The sequence below is a fragment of the Molothrus ater genome, chromosome 1 (assembly GCF_012460135.2).
Source record: "Molothrus ater isolate BHLD 08-10-18 breed brown headed cowbird chromosome 1, BPBGC_Mater_1.1, whole genome shotgun sequence".
Taxonomy (NCBI): Eukaryota; Metazoa; Chordata; class Aves; order Passeriformes; family Icteridae; genus Molothrus; species Molothrus ater.
In genome coordinates, this window is record NC_050478.2 from 106,582,442 (window position 1) to 106,601,400 (window position 18,959).

At 40.3% G+C, this 18,959-nt stretch overlaps 1 protein-coding gene across 1 annotated transcript in view; it reads left to right on the top strand.

Annotated features, from left to right (window-relative positions):
* Positions 1-2,913: 2,913 nt before the first annotated feature.
* Positions 2,914-18,959, top strand: part of TTC39C (tetratricopeptide repeat domain 39C) — a 37,133-nt gene continuing 21,087 nt past the window's right edge. The window contains exons 1-4 of the mRNA XM_036378691.1: positions 2,914-3,246; positions 13,924-13,972; positions 15,447-15,575; positions 16,546-16,660. Of these exons, the coding sequence (XP_036234584.1) occupies positions 3,113-3,246; positions 13,924-13,972; positions 15,447-15,575; positions 16,546-16,660 (427 nt within the window). The 5' untranslated portion in view covers positions 2,914-3,112. The remainder of the gene's footprint in view (positions 3,247-13,923; positions 13,973-15,446; positions 15,576-16,545; positions 16,661-18,959) is intronic.

An 18,959-nucleotide genomic window follows, 5' to 3' on the forward strand; every position in this document is an offset into this window, starting at 1 on the left:
GAACAGCTAAAGGGCAGTTTCATTCTGACGTTTTGTTTTTTTTTCTGTACACTTATAACTGTGTTTCTGTTGATTCAGCTATTCACATCTTGAGTTTGAAAATTAATAGCTAGCCACTGGGTGGTTATAAAAGCATTTGTTACAGAAGAGAAATTATCAGTGCCAGCCCTCAGCAAGGTCTGGAGCAACTGGGTACTAGAAAGAAGATCTCAGAAGAATTCTAGCTTCTTGTGCATGGGACCCAAACCTGCAGGAAGCACACAGCCCTGCCATGCTATTACTCAAACAGAGGGGCAAGGAAATAAGAGTGTAGCATTGGAGAAATGGAGTAGGTGTTGCAAAAAGGACTTGGCTCTTTGCTGCTCCTCAGAAATAGTATGTGGAGGTAGGAGTTAGCCTATGACAAGTTTTCAGGGAATCCACAAGAAGATTCATTGCCTCTTGATTGATTACATCTGACAAAGGGGAAGGATATAATAAACTGCTCCACCATGAACCCCTGCCCATGAATCCTGCTTGGCAGATAATATTGCAGGAGTAATTGTTTTCATTTGGAATGCAGTGTCTTGAAACACTGCAACCTGTGAGAATAAGGAATAAGGGCAATGCAACTGCAACCTGAAATTTCCTTTTATTGAGGCTGCTTGCATTTCTGGAGTCCAAATTTCACAAATAACCTGCAAAATCACTGGAGAGCACGCTGTTCCCTAGTCATGCTGTGCTGACTTTTTAGCCCTTTAGGATTTCTAGGCTGTGCAGATCATGCTGTTTTGGAGCTGTGCACTGTAACTAAAGATGTGTCCTCTTTAAACACCCCCTGAATGTCCAGCCCTGCTGGACAGAGAGGAGTGTTTAACAGAGAGGCTGACAATCAGCCAAAGGATGCGATTCACACCTGACAGATTGCAGAAGCCTCCTGGCATTAGACAATCCACACCTTCCAAGAACTGTTATTTCAAGAAGTTATTGGTACAAAGTATTTCCCGAGGGGGTGGTAGCAATTCCGACAAGGCATGTACGGAAATATGGCAACTTGATTCACAGGAAGACAGACGTTTTTCTTGACAGGGAAAAGGGGTTGCTACTAAAAGTAGTGTTTGGTACCATTCTTTTGTATGCTACCAAGGGGAGGTGGGCGAAGGTTGAGTCCTAAATTTTTCTCAAGAGCAGCTGTAGCACTCTTCTAGCCGTCAGGAAGCAAGACCAGGTTGTTGGTATTAGCCTTCTATGCACCTAAATTTAAGCACAGCAAAGAAAGCCTCTTCTTGAAAAGAAGGATGGAAACAACATGGGTGTATTTTCAGTGTCCAGGTACTTGGCCATTCTGGGTTGGAATGGATATATTTACCCAAGTGTACTTTCTCACCCATCCTGTGCTTGGAAATGCCTGCCAGACTAGCTTGTATCTGAACCAAACTCACAAATGCTGATTTTTGCTGTCAGCATGACACGTAAGTTCACATTGCTAATCATGAAGGTATGTGTCAAGAGACAGGGAGCAAATTCCTAGAAACCTTTGTTTCCCAGACTTGCACTGGGGAGGTCACAAAGTTACCATTGTATGAAAGAGAAACATTTACTCTCTGTTCTAGTGACTGCAGTCACTGAATAAAACCACTAATAAAATAAAAGAAAAAAGAAAAATCAATTCTCTGGAAATAGAAAGCCATGTTATTTGTCAGAGGAGGACTTTGGACTTCTCTTCACACTCTAGGGCTGGCTGCAGCCCCAGCTGCTACAACCCATCCATTAAAAACCACAGTGGATTTTGCAAGAAGCCACAGGACTGTGGAGGGCAGGAGGATGGGTAGCAGCCATCTTGGCCTGTGTGGCGCCTGATAGCAAAGCAAGGTGAGGTGTGAGGATGGGGAGGGAAGGGTGGCACAGGGAGGCAGGGGCAGCAGTGCCCTCGCAGCCAGGAGGGCCAGCCACGTCCTGGGGGCATCGGGCACAGCATGGCCAGCCAGGCAAGGGAGGGGATTGTCCTGCTCCGCTCTGCATTGGGGCAGCCTCACCTTGAGTGTTGGGGGCCGTTTTGGGTGCCACAATGTAAGAAAGACATTAAGCTATTAGAGAGTGTTGGAAGGAGGGCAATGAAGATGGTGAAGGGTCTGAAGGAGAAACCATATGAAGAGCAGCTGAAATCACTTCGCTTGTTCAGCCTGGAGGAGACTCAGGGGTGGCCTCATTGCAGTCTTGAACATCCTCGTGAAGGGAAGCAGAGGGGCAGATAATGAATGATCTCTTTCTCTGTGGTGACCAGTGACAGGACTCGAGGGAATGAACCTGTATCAGGGGAGGTTTAGGTTGGATATTATAATGAAAAATTCTTCACTGAAAGAGTGATTGGGCACTGGAACCCTCTGCCCAGGGAGGTGAGGGAGTCACCGCCGTCCTTGGATTTGTTTAAAAAAAGACTGGACACAGCGCTATAGTTTAGTTTATGAGGTGTTGGATCATAGGTTGGACTTAATGATCTCAAAGGTCTTTTCCAGCCTAGTTCATTCTGTGATTTTGTGAAAAGGTTCTTCACCCAGAATGTGTGTTTGAGTACTGGAACAGGCTCTCCAAGGAAGCGGTCACAGCACCAAGCCTGCCACAGTTCAAGAAGCCTTTGGACAATGCCCTCAAGCGCATAGTGAGATTTCTGGGATGGCTATGCAGGGATAGGAGATGAACTCGAAGACCCCCGTGGATCCCTCCCAAACCAAGACAGGCTGTGATTCCGCGAAATGCGGCTGAACGCTCCGCGGGCAGGGCCGTCAGCGCAGCCCCGCCACAGGAGGAGCCCCACGGCGGCCGCTGCGCCCCCGGCCCCTCACGCGGCGCCGGTCCCGCGCCTGCGCGGCCTCGTGGCGGCGCCTGCGCGCTGGGGCGCGGGGCAGACGCCGCCGCTTTCGGCGCGGTTGCGGATGCGGAGCGGCTGCGGCAGCGGCACCCTGAGTTCGCGCCTCCGCGAGCACCGGGCGCTCCCGGCTCGTCCCGCAGGCACGCCTTGGCGGCACCGGGCTGCTCGGGAAGGGGTGGGCGGGTAGGCACTTGGGTACGTAGGTAGGTACGTAGGTAGTAAGGTAGGGGAGAGTCGGCTGGGTCCCGCTGCCTCCTCATCGTCATGGCCGGCTCGGAGCAGCGGGAGGACGGGGAAGCGCCGTTGCCCATCGAGGATTCGGAGCTGGCGCTGGCCGGCATTAACATGCTGCTGAACAACGGCTTCCGCGAGTCCGACCAGCTCTTCAAGAAATACAGGTCAGTCCCGGCCGCCCCTCCGCCGCCCGCTCGCCGGGCCCCTTGCCGCGGCGCGGCCCCTCCGCCCCCGCGGGCGGGCGGTGAGCGGGCGGCGGGGCCGGGGGGCGCGCAGGGGGCCCTGGAGCGGGCAGCCTCGCCCTGCCCGGCCCCTCAGAGCGGGAAGGGTCGGTGCTGCTGGTCACTGCCTCGGTCAGCGCTCTCATGGGGAAGGGACACGCGTGTTTCACAGAATCACAGAGTGGGTCAGGTTGGAAGGGGCCGCAGTGGGTCCAACCACCCAGCTCAAACAGGGTCATCTTAGAGCACATGTCACAAGATTGTCCTCAGATCGTTCTTGAATATCTCCAATGAGAGAGACTCGACAAGCTCTCAGAGCAGTCTGTTCCCATGCAGGGTCACCCACCCACACAGTAAAAAAGCTCCGCTTCATGTTCAGGTGGAACTTCCTGTGCATCAGTTTCTGCCCATTGCCTCATGTCCTACTGCTTAGAACCACCGAGGAGAGCCTGGCTCTATCCTCTTAACACCTTCCCTTTCGATGGGTCAATTTTATACACATTGACGAGGTCCTCTCTCAGTCATCTCTTCTCAAGGCTGAAGAGGCACAACTCCCTCAGGCTGTCCTCCTAAGGGAGGTGTTCCAGTCCCCCAGTCATCCTCGTTGCCCTCTGCTGGACCCGCTTTAGGAGCTCCATAGCTCCGTTGTACTCAGAGAGCTGCAACAGGGCACTTGAGATGTGCCTTGACTTTATCAGGGCTGAGTAGAGGGGTAGGATCACATCCCTCAATCTCTGGCACTGCTCTCCCTAATGCATCCCAGAGTTCTTTTGGCCTTCTTGGCCAAAGGGGCTCGGGGATGATGTGGGGGGTGTATGGTCGTTGGAGGGGTGGAGAAGGGCTGAGCAGGGGTCCCTCGGTAGTGCTGTCTGCATTTGGTTGTCGTGTATGTGTAAACACTCACGTGTGGCTGGAGATGTGTCCTGGGGGGTTTTCGCTCCGATGCTCGTGTGTGGTCTGACGTGGTCTTCAGCACACAAAATAGATAGCAGCAAAAGGTCTGTGAGTGCTGCTGTGATTCTCTTCGGGCTGTAAGATTATGTTCATAATCCCCACATACATCATGTCTACGTTTCTGCATTAAGTAGGCATCTGGCAGGAGCGGCATTAGTGCAGCTGTGTAAGTCAGGCTTAAAGAAAAGGTTGCCCCTACCTGTCCTTGCTCCTTTTCTTAGGACTAATGTCTTCCACTCGAGCTTGAGCTGCTGTAATTGTGCATACGTTCTAAATAATTAATATGCACTATGCTGTTGTCTGTATGATTAAAAAAGACTTTGGTTGACTTAAAATAGAACTTCATAGTGATGATGTACTTATGTATTTAAATCTTGTTTACAGAAAGGATGGTTGGAAGTGGAGTGCAGGGATTGAGACACAGTAAGAACATTTTGCTTAAAAACAGCAACAACGGAATAACACTTTGTGTACCTGCAACAGGTTAATATTAAATGTGTCATTTTTGTCTCCAGTATATACTACTATGTTACACAAAATGCTGTTGTGTAGGACTAACTGGAATATTGCAGGTGACAAGCAAGGTCCAATTCTGCATTCCTCACATGCATAGGCATGAAGTCCACCTCTTGAGCCCGCACTGCCAAGAACACCACTAAACCCTGTCTGTAATTGCCATGTCTATGTCATGCGAAGTTGCACCCTATGAGTTACTTCTTGAGTATTTTTCTTTTGAAGCCCTCAGTTGTTCTGTGTATCTAAGGAACCTGTTGGTTTTGGTTGCCTGCTTTTGTGTTGTGTAATTTTTTTAAGGTGCCAGTTAAGGAACACTCAGTGTGGTTTCCTCTCCTACTTTCGCTTCTGCTCTGCCATTGCTTTCTCTCAGTAGTCTGAATCTGGAAGTAGTCTGGGGATTCTAGGTATGTGATGCTTCTTACACTTTAAAGGAGTTCTAGGGAGTAAAATTGTTAAGATTCCTGTTCTCAAAATGCAGTTTAATCCTCCCTTGACAGGGTGAATAATGATTTCTTCTGCAAACTTCTCTTGGTTATCTAGAAGGTTTTATTACTAAAGATATTTTAAATGCAGAAACCTGCCAATCTTTTTTGCCAGCTGCAGGCTTTTCTTTGTTTGATTTTATCAAGAAATGCCTTTTGAGTTCAGTGTACTTTCTGATTGTGGCTTTTAAACACTCCCTGCAAGGAGTAGATACGAATCCCTTCGTAAGATTAATAGTTCATGGTTCATAAATTGATAATTGCTCTCTTGGGCTGAAGATTTTCAGAGTAATTAAAAACTTTGTCCTTCATCCCAAAATTTGTAGCAGCTTTCCTCTTGCTGTGAACTAATAAACCCTTACTGAATTGCAGATTAACTGTATGAAAATTTGGATTTCATACAGGGGAGAAGATGCAGCAAGTTAAGCTCAACTTCCTATAAACCTGAATTCTGGAGACATTTGCAGTGAGGACCACTTGTTTTTCCCAAGAGTTTTTGGTTCTGTGCTTGTCTTGAATGTGTTCTTTTTGCAAGGACTTAATCAGTGCTATATATGTTTGCTTGCACGCATTCTTAATGAATATGTTTTTGGAGTTAGGTGTCTGCTTGGAATGATGCAATAGAACCCATTCTGATGGGGCTGGTAAGCCAAACGAGGAGCGTTTGGAAGCTCTCCATAATGTAATATCAGTGTTTGTAATTAGTGGTACTAGATGTCAAACATGTCTGATGGCATGCAGCTTTTTAAACTAGATATGGGTGTGTGTTGTCTGTATTTCAGGTGACCTTTCTTGTAGAAAGTGTTAATTCTAAACTACTGCCTATGCAGGTAGTTTAGCTCCTTTCAGAAGTTACTAATGAATTGTAGAAGTGAAGAATGGAGGTACTCAGCAAAACTTCCATTTCAGTAGCCACATCACTTAAGCTACCTAAAACCGTTTCTTAGAAACTGCTGGTTTTGATTCTGCTTTTTTTTACTTAAATTTTAAATTAATTTGCCACCTGAAAGATCTTGTGAAGAATTCAAATTAATGCCTTTGTCTTTATGGGACAATAGGCAACCTTGTCTCTAAAACAGGCAGTATGTATTTTTCTTTGCTCTTCTGCATTTTTGCATCTTCCAGAAAGTATTGAGTATTGAACCGGAGTGTCCTTTTTCCTCTTGTAGCTTTGAGGATTTCTAAGCATATAAGAAAGAAACTGTCAAAAGAAAGCCGTCTGCTGAGCCTAAAGTCAGTTACATTTGAAAGCTGATCATAACGCAGTCCTTGAGTAAACCGGGCTTGGAATTGCAGCTGTGTTTCATATGCATATCCACACCAGTAAAGTCTTGCCTATTAAAAGTGGTGGTACTTTGAAGTTATGTGCTGCAGAATCATGATTTCTGTGTTGGACTTGGGAGAGTGGTGTTTTGTCTTCCAGTGGTTACAGCTCATGTACACATCTATAGAGGATCTGAAGAAGACGAATATTCAGTTGTGTGCCAGATACAACATGTAGTTGGAGCTGCATTGACTATCACACTAAAGCACTTAATGATTTGTCAGGTGTTGTTTGGGAGTATTGTTGTTTTAAATTATACTTGAGGGAAGATAGTAGGGTTTGAAAAATCATCTACGTGTAGCATGTATATCTGCATATGCTTTTTCACGAGTTTATTTTTTTCTAAGTCCAGATCCTTTACCTGCTGGTGGTGATGACGTTCTGATCATGAATCAAATACCAGTGGATGTGGTATTTTTGTAGATCTTTACTAGACAGCACCACTGTCCTTAGTGCTTGTAGCCATACTAGGTTCCTTCAGTGCTAACTCATATTTGAAACTGTCAGATATCCATCTTTGTATTCAGCTTGAACAGTGCTGACTCTGTCCTAGTTCTCATCAGTTTAAACTTTTGAGTGTCTATGGAAACTGTAAGAGGTATGGAGGTTAACCAAGGACATAGACAATGAAGATGGAGCCCTCAAGCATCAGGATAGTACTGGTTTGCTGAACCACCCTGACAGCTAGAAGGAATGCTGAGCTGGAATATTCTTTTTCCCCTTGTAGCTTTGTGGATTTCTAGACATATAAGAAGGAAAGAAACTGTCAAAAGAACTTATTTTTTTGCTGATTCTTCACTTCTTAAGAGCATTTGCAATTCAAAAATTATTAAAAAACTTCCTCCAGCTAAGAGAAGACTGTGTTAAATAAAGCCAGGAGTTTTTTCACTGAATGTTGACTCACAATGTAAATTGTCAAATCATAGAGTATCCTGAGTTAGAAGGGACTCATCAGGATCAATGAGTTGAACTCCTGGCCCTGCAGAGGACAACTCCAAGAATTACCCTATGTGCCTGTGATCATTGTCCAAAAAGACTTTTTGAACTCTGTCAGGCTTGGTGCTGTGACCCTTTCCCTGAGGAGCCTGTTTCAGTGCTCGAGCACCCTCTGGGTGAAAAACCTTTTCCTATACCTAACCTAAACCTCCCCTGATGCAGCTTTGTGCCATTCCCTTGAGGCCTGTTGCTGGTCTTGAGGGAGAAGAGATCAGTGTCTGCCCCTCCTCTTCCCCTCAAGTTGTAGGCTGCAGTGAGGTCTTCTCTCTGTCTACTCCAGTCTGCAGAAGCCAAGTGACCTCAGCCACTGATAGGCCTTCCCCTCAATGCCCTTCACCGCCACCTTTGTGGCCCCCCTTTGGATGCTCTCTGATGGCCTTGTGCCTTACTTACATTGTGGCACCTAAAACTGCACAGAACCTGAGCTGAGGCTGCCCCAGGGCAGAGCAGACAATTACTTTCTTTGACTGGATGACAACTCTGTGCCTGATACACCCCAGGACACATGGTTGGCCCTCCTGGCTGCCAGGGCATAAATCATAAGATCAGGGCTATTATCTCACGAGAAATCCAACAATCTTCTGTCTCCTACCCAAGAGAAATTTGACTCTGTGTGAATGATTTTAACATCTGAGAAGGCTGGAAAAATTTCCTAATGGAAAGATAAATGGTACAAAATGACAAGTAAAATGTATACAGTAAGGTCATATCCACAGCAAAAATTGAAGATTATATAGAGAAATGTGATTATAAGACAAAATGTGTAAAGGTTTAAAGAATGGGGCTAGTATAGAAAGACATCATGTTCAGCCTGCCAGGGTAAAGCAGAATGTGGAGAACTGGAAGCTGGTGCAAATGGGGAAAAGCTTACTATGGCTGCTTAAAAAACCTGAAATTAATTTAAAGGTAACGTGCTACATCATGTATATTTACAGACACACAAACTTAGTCATGGACCAGAAGTCCATTATGAATAGGCATTTGAACCTCATATTACCAACTTAAAATGTTCTGTGGCCCAAAATACTTTTGACCCAAATGCAAGTTGAGGCAAGGTGACATTAAACCAACATTGATCAGTAGGTGGATTATGACCCATGTATGGGCTGTCTAACCACTGCTGAAATTCTTGCTTATATACCTCAGCAAAGGAACCCTAAGAGCAAAACTGAAGTGATTTAGTAGATGCTGCAGCAGCTTCTCTAAAGATAAGGGCAGCAGAGCAGGAGCTGACGTCACTTGGTTGGGCAAAGGATGATAGCATCTGGATTGGCAGCGTGAGAATAAATCGTGAGTGCCCTGCTAGCAACCCTGTGTGCTTTTGTTTGTTGCAGCCATAGGCAGAGAGCAGCTGCTAGATGGATGTATAGAAAAGGGAGTTATTTGTAAGGGAAGTGATTTTTAATAGCAGTATTCTAAATGTGTACCCCAGTGAGACAAGATTTCATTGCTCAGTGCCAGGCAGAGTAATAGTAATAACGATGCACATCAAACCAGCATCAGTTTTCTGGCTATTTGGATAGATTAGAAATATTTTAAGTATTCTGCAGTTTAAATATTCAAGGAGCTGGGTATGAAGAGATGATCACTTTTGTGGACTTCTTGACAGAGACAGGTGGTGTTGCCAGAGAAAATGGTAGAATATGAAGCAGTATCTGGTTGCTAGAAGTCCAAGGGAAGATGACAGAAAACTAAACTAAAATCTGGGTTTATAACTCAGAGGTTAGAAGTCAGGTTTGGAGATGGCAGAAGAGGTGTGATAGTAAGCAGATCTTCCTAAATTAATTCTGTGAAAAATGCAAATGCTTTAAAGACTTTTTACTCATGTTAGTGCACCCACTCATTGATCTGCTGCTTCTGGGAAAATATTTCAGGCTGTTGTGATAGGATAGATACATTTTTGTTTTAATCTACTTCAGGATTTTCAAGGTATTAAAGAAGTTACATGATGTCAGTTAAGCTGCTGTAGTTGGTCATGGAAAGTGCTTTTGGTCAGGTTGGAAAAAAAAGGTTTTGCTTAAGTCCCCAATTCTGACAGATTTAGAGAGTGCAAGTGGAGAGTTAGTACAAATCTGCTGATATAACTAGCTTGTCTGTCACCTTTGTAAGTAGTTTTCAAATTAAACATACAATTGAAAATTCTTCTCCTAATCTTCAGTGTTTTGATGTTGTGTATCTAAAGTTCACAACCTGAAGTTAGAGCAAAACAATCTCCCATTAATTTGCAGGAGGACAAAACAAATCGGATAAAAACTGGATAGAGCAGGGCCACAGAATTATTTTTATATTCCTGAATTTATCTTCTGGTTGTATATTCCTAGTAAAAATAGAAATGTATGCTGAGGGTTCGTTTAACAAAACAAATTTGGGATGATTATGAAATGTAAACTAAACCTAGATCTGATATTTGCAGTTCTCAATGTGATATAATACTGTAATGCTTCCATAACACTTTTATTACCATGGGTATTTCATTTACCAGTATTGGATGAGAGGTGTACATACATGTCTCTGTCATGTTTGTAGTCTCACAAACAATTTCTAGAACACATTTTAAAATAATCTGTGATGGAATAATGACCAAAGGATTTGTATGTTGTTGCAGTAAATTCCTTACCTTTCTATTTACATATTTTATGCCTTGTTTTAAAATATTCACTTCCTGCTTCTATATTTATCTGTGAACTTAGATGAATTATGCCATTTTGCTTTATTCTTTTACTTTGTGGACAGAATTAATTAGTTTTGTTTCAACCTGAGCATCACTCTCAGCATGATGGCTGGAATTCTTGATGGACTGTGGTTAAAGTAGCTATGACTAGAAAAACAGTGAGGAAGTGTTGGCAAATTAATTACATTGCTCTGAATTTAAACCTGTAGTAGTTTTAGAAGCTGATGTGAAGAAGTGAAATACTGTCTTGGAAATAGCTGTAGGGAAAAAAAAAAGAAAATATTGAGAAGTAATTGATTTTTTTGTTTGTTTGTTTTTATGTGCTTCAGTTCAGATGTATTTTTTAATCATGAAACTGGGCTGTATTATGTCAGCTTTATTAAACCAAAGCTTAAAACCCCTGAATGTTATCATCATGTGTGCAAATGGGGCATAGTGGACACCTTTCCTCTGAAAGTGAGTTAATACCTTAAATATATGCTATGAAATGAGGCAAATCAGTCAGGGTTTTTTGGGAGAAGCCATGTCTTGTGTAACGCTAGTTTATATGTCTGGAAGAAAGTTCTACTTCAGTGCTCTTAAGTTTTTGATTTAAGTTAGTTACACATGCCAACTTATTGGACCTTTCACTGTGGTATCTTGCAGTAATGGTGTTAATAACATATTTTCTTATAAAACAGATATCTTCTGAGTCCTAGTTTCCCAGGTGAAGTGCAAACTGTGTTTTACAAAATATGTCTGGAGACTGATTTTTTTTTTTCCTTTCATCTTTGAGCTAATTAAAAGTCTTGAGATTTTTCTTTACTTAAAGGAGGCTTTTGCTTTCAAAGTCATGAGGACAACTTGGGTAGTGCAGTGTCCCAGTGTTAATTTGTATTCGGTTCCATAGCTCCTGTGAGCATTGATGCAGCCCTTGGTTTGCTGTTAATATCTTCTCAAGTGCTACCTCATTTTTTTGTTTCTTAACAACTTTAGAGTTGTCTGTCAAATAGGATGAAGCTTCATGTCTGAAGCTGAAGGTCACTTACAAGGAGCTTGAGCTTTCTGTGGGATTGTGTTTTTCCCAGAAACCTACTGTCATCATTAGTCACACCTCAGTTTTTACTGGGACAGTACTGTGCCATTTGAAACTTTTCCTAGCTGTCAACGAAAAGATGACCTTAACCTGTTGAAGAGTTTATCAGTCAACATAATACTTACAAAGACTGAGCACATAACATGGTTATTATTTAAAATTGTATTTCAAGCACTGAAATTACCTTCCTAAATGATCTCCCATAAAGCTGCAGTTATAATTTCTACCCAGTGACTATGTAGGAATGTGCTAGTAGTGTTCCTGATTTTCCTTAGTGATGACACAAACTCTGTGTGGGGGACTCCTACAGTAAAGTTTTGATATTTTGATTGCCAAACTTAATGGTCTCAACAGAACCATCTCCAGACACAGGATAATATTATGCATCATGTTTCCTTGCTTCAGGGTCCTTTTGTGCTGCAGCCCATATGTGCTGTAATGGCAATGCTTTTTATAGATTGAGTAAGTGAAAGTTAAAAAGAACTGATCTGTGACATTTACCTCATGTATTATAGCTACTGATAATTTCAGAATGGAATAATAAAGTGGCTCTTGATTTTTTTGTTGTTTCATCTTTGATCATGGGGGTTGAATTGGGAACAGAAGTAGCAGTGAGTGTCAAGAGTGCAAGTGTGGAAGCAGTTTTGAAAGGTCAGATGAAAAAGTTAAGTATGTACTTGGGGAAGAAACTCAGCTGTACTCAGACAAATATACATTGGAATACTTGGGCAAATTTTCATTGCTTCAGTATATTTTGCACTCTTTAAAGAACAGCTGGCTCTCAACTATAGTTAACTGTCTCAGTTTTTAACATTGATGTTTTTTAACCCCCCAGAACTGCTTGTGTTCTGTGTAAGTGGGTCTGAGGAAACACAAAAACGAAACGTTTGCTTTATTTCTGAGCTTCTTTGAAATGTGATGTAAAAGCAGCTTTGTACTTACAGACATAAAAACGATCTGTGTGGTGTTGTGCTGATCTCTTCTGCAGTTTTAGATCAGTTGGGTGTTGATAATGCAGGTGTGACCTTGGAATGTGTGGTGAAGGTTGTGCTGGGAGTATGGTGGTAAGACTGGCTGCTGGACGGTCCCACATACCTCATGGGTTGAGAAGGGGATTATGAGGGAGCCATGTGCCCTCTGGAGCAGGGGTTCATGCTGGAAGTGCCAGCTGCAGCAAGTGCAGTTTGTGTGGCTGATTGCTGCTGCCCTGTGGAACACAGCTGCTGGGAGAACACAGTCCAGGTACTGAGAAGCAGAGACATTTGCTGGCAGCTGTTCTTTGTTGCCTGCTATCAAAGGGGGAAGTACTCAACCTATTTTTACTTTGGAAAGAAGAATGGGAAAATGTGACAAGTTGTATTGGTCTTACATTTAGGTGTATATACAGAATTGAGCAGTGTGTATAAAAAGGGAAGGTTTTTCCTGTTACAACATGCTTTGCTTGTCTTCCCTGTTTTTCTTTCTCATTATTCTTGTTCATGGTCTTGCTTTTAGATATTTATGCTAAATCAAAAGTGAGAAAAGGTGTGTGTGGAGGAAACATTGCTTCTTTTAAAAAAACAAAACACCAAACAGCCAAACTACTCTTGTATTGTATAATACAGGTTCGCTACTGGAAATTTGTGTTTTAGCAATGCAATTCTTTCTCTGTGTTTTTCAAATATCTCTCCTATTTTAAAACTCTGCTTTAATATAATGCTTGTAGAATAAAGTTGAACACAAATTGGGTGCTTTACTGTAGCAGTATATGTTTCTTTAGCCCAAATTATACTTCTTAGATCCTGGAAGTCTGTTTTTATATAACCTGGCAGCCCACCACTGAACAATGTGAATCACTGAATCACTGGTGTACCACTGAGGTCCTGATGTTTTATTTTTTTTTTTTAAGTGCCTTCTGTGTGGCATTACTGTAGCCTCATGAAATGTGTCTGATGTATCACCATGGTTTTGGTTGCCTGAATTTTTTGATCTAGCTGTGATTTCACTCTTGGGAAAAGCCCTGTGAACAGTATAGGTTGAAACATCTTACAGCTGATCCACACAGGGTAGAAAGATATGGATTCTGAGCTTGAAACAAAACAGCTACAAAACTATAAGCCTTTTAAGAACCTTGTATTACAACAACTTCATTATGTAGTAGACACATTTTTTTAGTGGATAGGTTGACTTAAATTCATAGAAACAGTTGGAAATGGGACTCTCTTAATAGAACCAGTTACCATTGGTTTTCTAGGACAAAATCGTAGTGGTGAATTACAAGAAGAGAGTAGAATTGGCAGATTTTTAATGTTTTGTAGCTTTTTCTTTTGACCTGAACTGAATGTATTTTGATGGCAGTGGTTTCTCTTAAAATATGTAATTAAAATATGCTGCACTGTAATACCGAAAAGTTATTTTTGTAAGATATATTCAGTATAGTAAGATATATGAAGCTTTTGGTTTTCTGTTTCCATTATGTTTTGCAGATATCTTTGTTACTTGATACAAAATACCCATCAAGACTTACTTACAAACGTGCAAGCTAAACCTAAGGAATTCAATATGGGTCTTTATTACAGGAAATATGTACAAATATAGTAACTATTTTTTGTTTTGTTTACAGAAACCATAGCCCATTAATGAGTTTTGGAGCCAGTTTTGTCAGTTTTTTGGTGAGTAGATGAGAGCAGAGAATATACATCTCATGGCTGTATGTGCATACATGTGTTCATAATACTCTAATTTTTTTTCTTTTTCTGAGACTATTTTTTTCCAAATTTATAGGTTAAACATAGCTGGAGAATGAGGCATTATGCTATGTAAAGCTTGTTTACCCATGTGGTTTAAATAGAAAGTAAAGGTTCTGCTATTCAGCTTAAATGTATTAAATATTTATGTGTTCCATTAACAGAGCCATAATAAAAAGTTCTCTTAAGTGAGCAGTGGAGTTATTTATTTATTTGATTAAAATAAAACTCATGAATGCCTGTTTTTCTGGTAACTTTTGCTATTGAAGATTTCTCCATCTGTACTTCTGGGTGAAAGTTGTTAATTCAATCCATTCACGTTGCTTCCATTTTGGATAGATGAGAACTGAGAAGATGGATTTACTAAAAAGTCAGTTTGTTAAATGCTTTTTTTTATATAACTTACAAGGAATTATAATGCCATGTATAAAAACTGAGCAGGTGTATTAGAAAGTGTTTGGATCTTGTTTTTTAGACTGTCTTTATTCTGACTTTGCTGCTTATCTTAGATCTCACCAGAAATTATCTATGGTAATACTATTTTGAAAAATTTACAGAATTTACTATAATATGCCAGAAATACATGATGTGTGAATGAAATAAATATGAATTCTCTCTAGTATGCAATATGGAAAAATACACTGGTTAGGAAACCTCCTGGGGCATATGCTTCCTTTTAAGTTGGTGTGGAGGAGAGGGGAAAGAGAGAATCTCTCAGGCTTGCTTATCTGAATTGATGTGCTGAACCAGTGCAGCATCAGAGGATCTTGAAAGTATCTTGCTTAGCTGCTGTTCTAAATATAGCAATAGCACTTGGTGTGCCTGTGTCATTCAGAGCTTTTGTTTAATAAGCTCCAAGAAAAGACGTTACTTGTCCTGAAATTTTTTTCAGTTGTTTCAGCAGTAGTTGGAGTCAGATGTGGTTTCTTTTTCTTCTTGCCTGTGGAGGGACTGTGGCTATTATTTTGAAGAATTTAATAGCTGCTTGTTGTTACTGACTTTGAAGGCCTGTTTTTTATGTGAATGAATAAAAACAGATACTTGCAGAGATGCAAACCATGCCTTACATAACAAAAATTAAAAATGAATGTATAGGAGTTTTTCTTCTCCTTAAAGTAATCTGATGGTGCATTCAGTTTGACTGTATATAAAGGTCTAAGATGAAGGTTTTCCCTTAGTTTGTTCTGAGTTCATTGTCTTGAAATCTTGGTAAAGATCTAAACTTTCTAGTGTGATGTTTATGTGCTAAGAAGTGTTTGCACTGATGTATGTATATTACGACTTCAGGTTAAAAAGTTTTATTGTCCGGTTTTTATGAAAATTTTTACTATCCTACAGCTTTTGTAGAAATAAAAGTATTTGTGGTTTTTATCATTCAAATGTGCTTGTTTTTTAATAGAATGCCATGATGACATTTGAAGAGGAGAAAATGCAACTGGCATGTGATGACTTAAAGGCTACAGAGAAACTTTGTGAAAGTGAAGAAGCTGGAGTTATAGAAACAATCAAGAATAAAATTAAAAAGAATGTAAGAACATAATTTGTGTATTAAATAATTTTTTCTGGAAACTTCCTTTCTGTCCTATTTGTATATTGAAAAGATGATTTTAGTTATGTGAAGAGCCATTGAGATTATTAATAAATTTGGAAATTCAGTCAAATATTTTACTTGTATTTCCTATTTGTTCTAAAATACTTAGTCTCAGGTGAGTGAAGTGTCTTCTAAAGTGTTAGGTTTTGCTGATGCTAGTAATTGTTTCCTGCACATGCAAATTTGTAACCTACTAAAATTATTTCAGGAAGCTGGTAGTCTGTCTAATTCAGGCTAACTTTAATTCATCCATGCTCTCGTAATGTTCAAAAGTTGTGATGTTGAGGCTGCAGATTGCTGTGAGCCAGGCATATTCCTAGGGAATTTTCCTTCCTTTTTTAGATTTTTCATTCTAAATAATAAAGAAAGAATAAAGCATGGAGATTCAGAACAAGTTAAAGTAGTTGTATAGAAGCATCCAGTGAGCAGGCTGCCAAGTGTGACACAGCAGAAAAAAAAGCCATTTCTCTTCAGTGTTTAGTTTGCTAGGTGAAAAGTGGTTAACCTGTCATACTTAACTCTCTCCTCTTAAGAGGCGCTGTATTTACCCTGCCACTTGTCATACACCCTTTTCTGTGCTCTTCCTGTCTAATATCTCTTAATTGCATGTCTTATGCATTTAGTAATAATTAAATAAAATTTAAATCTGTTATGCCAATTTGTAGAACCTTGGAGAAAATAAGTGGTAGTGTATGTGTAAAATTTCTCTGTTAAGTAGGATTTTGCTTGATAATCTGTCTGAGAAATTTTAGTGTAGTTTTGAACTTCAAAATGCTGAGCTATTTTAGTAGCAATACTACCACTTGCAGTTAATTTTGGATTTTTTTAATTTCTCAGATTTAAACAAGTATTGTGTATTATCTTCATTAATATTTTACTGTGCTTTGTGTTTGTATGTTCCAAACAGGTTGATGGACGAAAATCTACTCTATCCATGATAGATCGTCTACAAAGACAAATAATTGTAGCAGACTGTCAAGTCTACTTGGCTGTGCTCTCGTTTGTAAAACAAGAGTTATCAGGTGTGCTGTGGCTTTCATATTTAGATATATTTTAGCATGTCTTTTTTATAAAACTTGATGATAAAATAACCATATGGCTTTCAGTAAAAATAATTGTTTTATAAGCACAGTTCCATTTGAAACATTCCAAGACTGGTACACTTACAGAGGTATTCCACCTTTGTGTAGGTAGTGGTGAAAAATGAGATGGATTGCTGCAAATTAGGGCTTTTTTTCTTTTTTCATACCAATAAATATATTCAATTGGTTCTCCTTAGACAAGTTTGCTTGTTATCATAGAGGTGTTGGAGAAGTTGGGATGGAGATGGGTACATCTGTGTGCTTTGTGGCCTGCAAGATAAAAGGGGCTATTAAATCCAGGCCACTGGGAAAATCCTGATGTTCCATATGTATTCTGTTCATGACAATTCAGGGAGGTGACAAAGTGCCAATGAAAGCAATTTTAAATGAATGTGCTGAACATGGAACTGCTGAATCAGTTCTTACTCTCTGGTCACCAGAGTGCATCCTTGCATGCCAAAGAGGGTAGTCGTGTCGTGTTGGATACAAACCCTTCCTTTCAACTGCAGAACTGTTTCTGATGTTTTCTTACATTCCTGCATCTCTTGCACAATCTTAAAACATGCTTCTATCTGTAAGTTTATAGAAACTTTGGTCAAGGTCATATAGTAAGTGGAAGCATATCTCAGGTTTCTACCAAATCAATGAAGACCAAGAGATGGCAGACAGACCAAACTCTCCTGATCAGCTGCAAGGAAATGGCGAAATAACATTCAGATTATTTAAAATAGCACTTTAAATTTTCAGTCAAGGATATAATGCATTCTGTGATGTGCAGACTTGTTTTATTCCAAGCTATGGCATCAAGAATATGTTTGGTTCTTGTCAGCAGAAATTCAGGAGATATTTCTGTCTACTTTACGTGTTGTGCTGCAGAAGAGTTTTCTTGCTATTTTTGATGCAGTTCTGGGTTTTTGTTTGTGGTGGTTATTTTTTCCCTAGCTCTTGAAGCTTTTTTCCCTTGTTTCAGTATGTATTCTGCAGCTGCATAACTGGGTTGGATGCTGTAACTGAAGGTGGTGTCTGTTCCCTTTCTCTCTTGTCTGCAGCTCAGAGAACTGAAGTGGGTAGTAGAGAATTGCAGAACATGCTGTATATTTGGGTTATTCTACTGAGCAAAAAATACACCTGTAGTCTTTAGTTAAAATTCCAAGCAGCTAAATGCTACCTCAGTGACTGCTGATTACTGACATTGCTGAGCTATTTTATCCATTATTTTGTGTTTTAAAGTATATTATCTTTCTGTTTATGTATATACATTTTTTGTTTTTATCATATTTCTGCACAGAAATAGCAACCAGATTATTGAAATGAATGTAATTTCATGGAAAAACCCCAGGAGATAAATATTTCTGATCAGTGGATGAGAGAAAAATTCCTTGTGTTTTTCTTCCTGGAACAGTTTGACAAGTAGCATATGATGCCACGCAAGTTGGTTTCTCACATGCTTCACACATTTTATATTTTCTTTTCCACCCTCGTGGATGTATTAGAAATAGTTTCATCATAAAGTTGTTGGCAGACCAAATGACATTAGCTTCTCCTGGCAATACTGAACTACCTTCTCTTAGTATTTACCATGGCTGTCATGGGTCTGACTACTTTCAGGTTGGGAAATCAACTCAGTGATTTGGCTGGATTTAACTTTTATATCTAAAAAGTCAGAAATTCCTTGTTTTAATTTGTTAGATTATTTTATATTGGTATATCAATATAATATAAATTATGGTTATGCTGTGTTAGGGAACTGTTAATGACAGCACACCAATGGAAGCAAAGTGTAAAACTGTACTTTTTTTTCCACCATACCACATCTTTTCCATTTCATGCTTGCATTGGAATACAGTGGTTAGCTCTGGGCAGAATCATTATATGTAGGATAGGTAAAATGTGGGTTTTTCTTATTACCTGTGTGCTACTCTGCTGTGCATAGTTGTGTGAGCATTCATCTTGTGGTGAACCACATAACTTTTAAGGCACTCTGTGCAGCCAAAAAGTGACCTAATTGCTTAAAATTGGAGTCATGTTTGTCTTGTAATGCAACTGAATCAAGATTGGGGGGTTCATTTTTTATTCTAATGCTTTAATACTCATCTCAAGAGAGAGGATTCATTGTTTTTTTAAATACTTCCAAGTTCATGTTGACAGAACCCTTCTGTCATAACTGAGAATTCAAATTTTACAGTCTTTTTCAGTACAGTTTTTTAAGACTATCAAACTAACTTCATGCCCTCTTTGT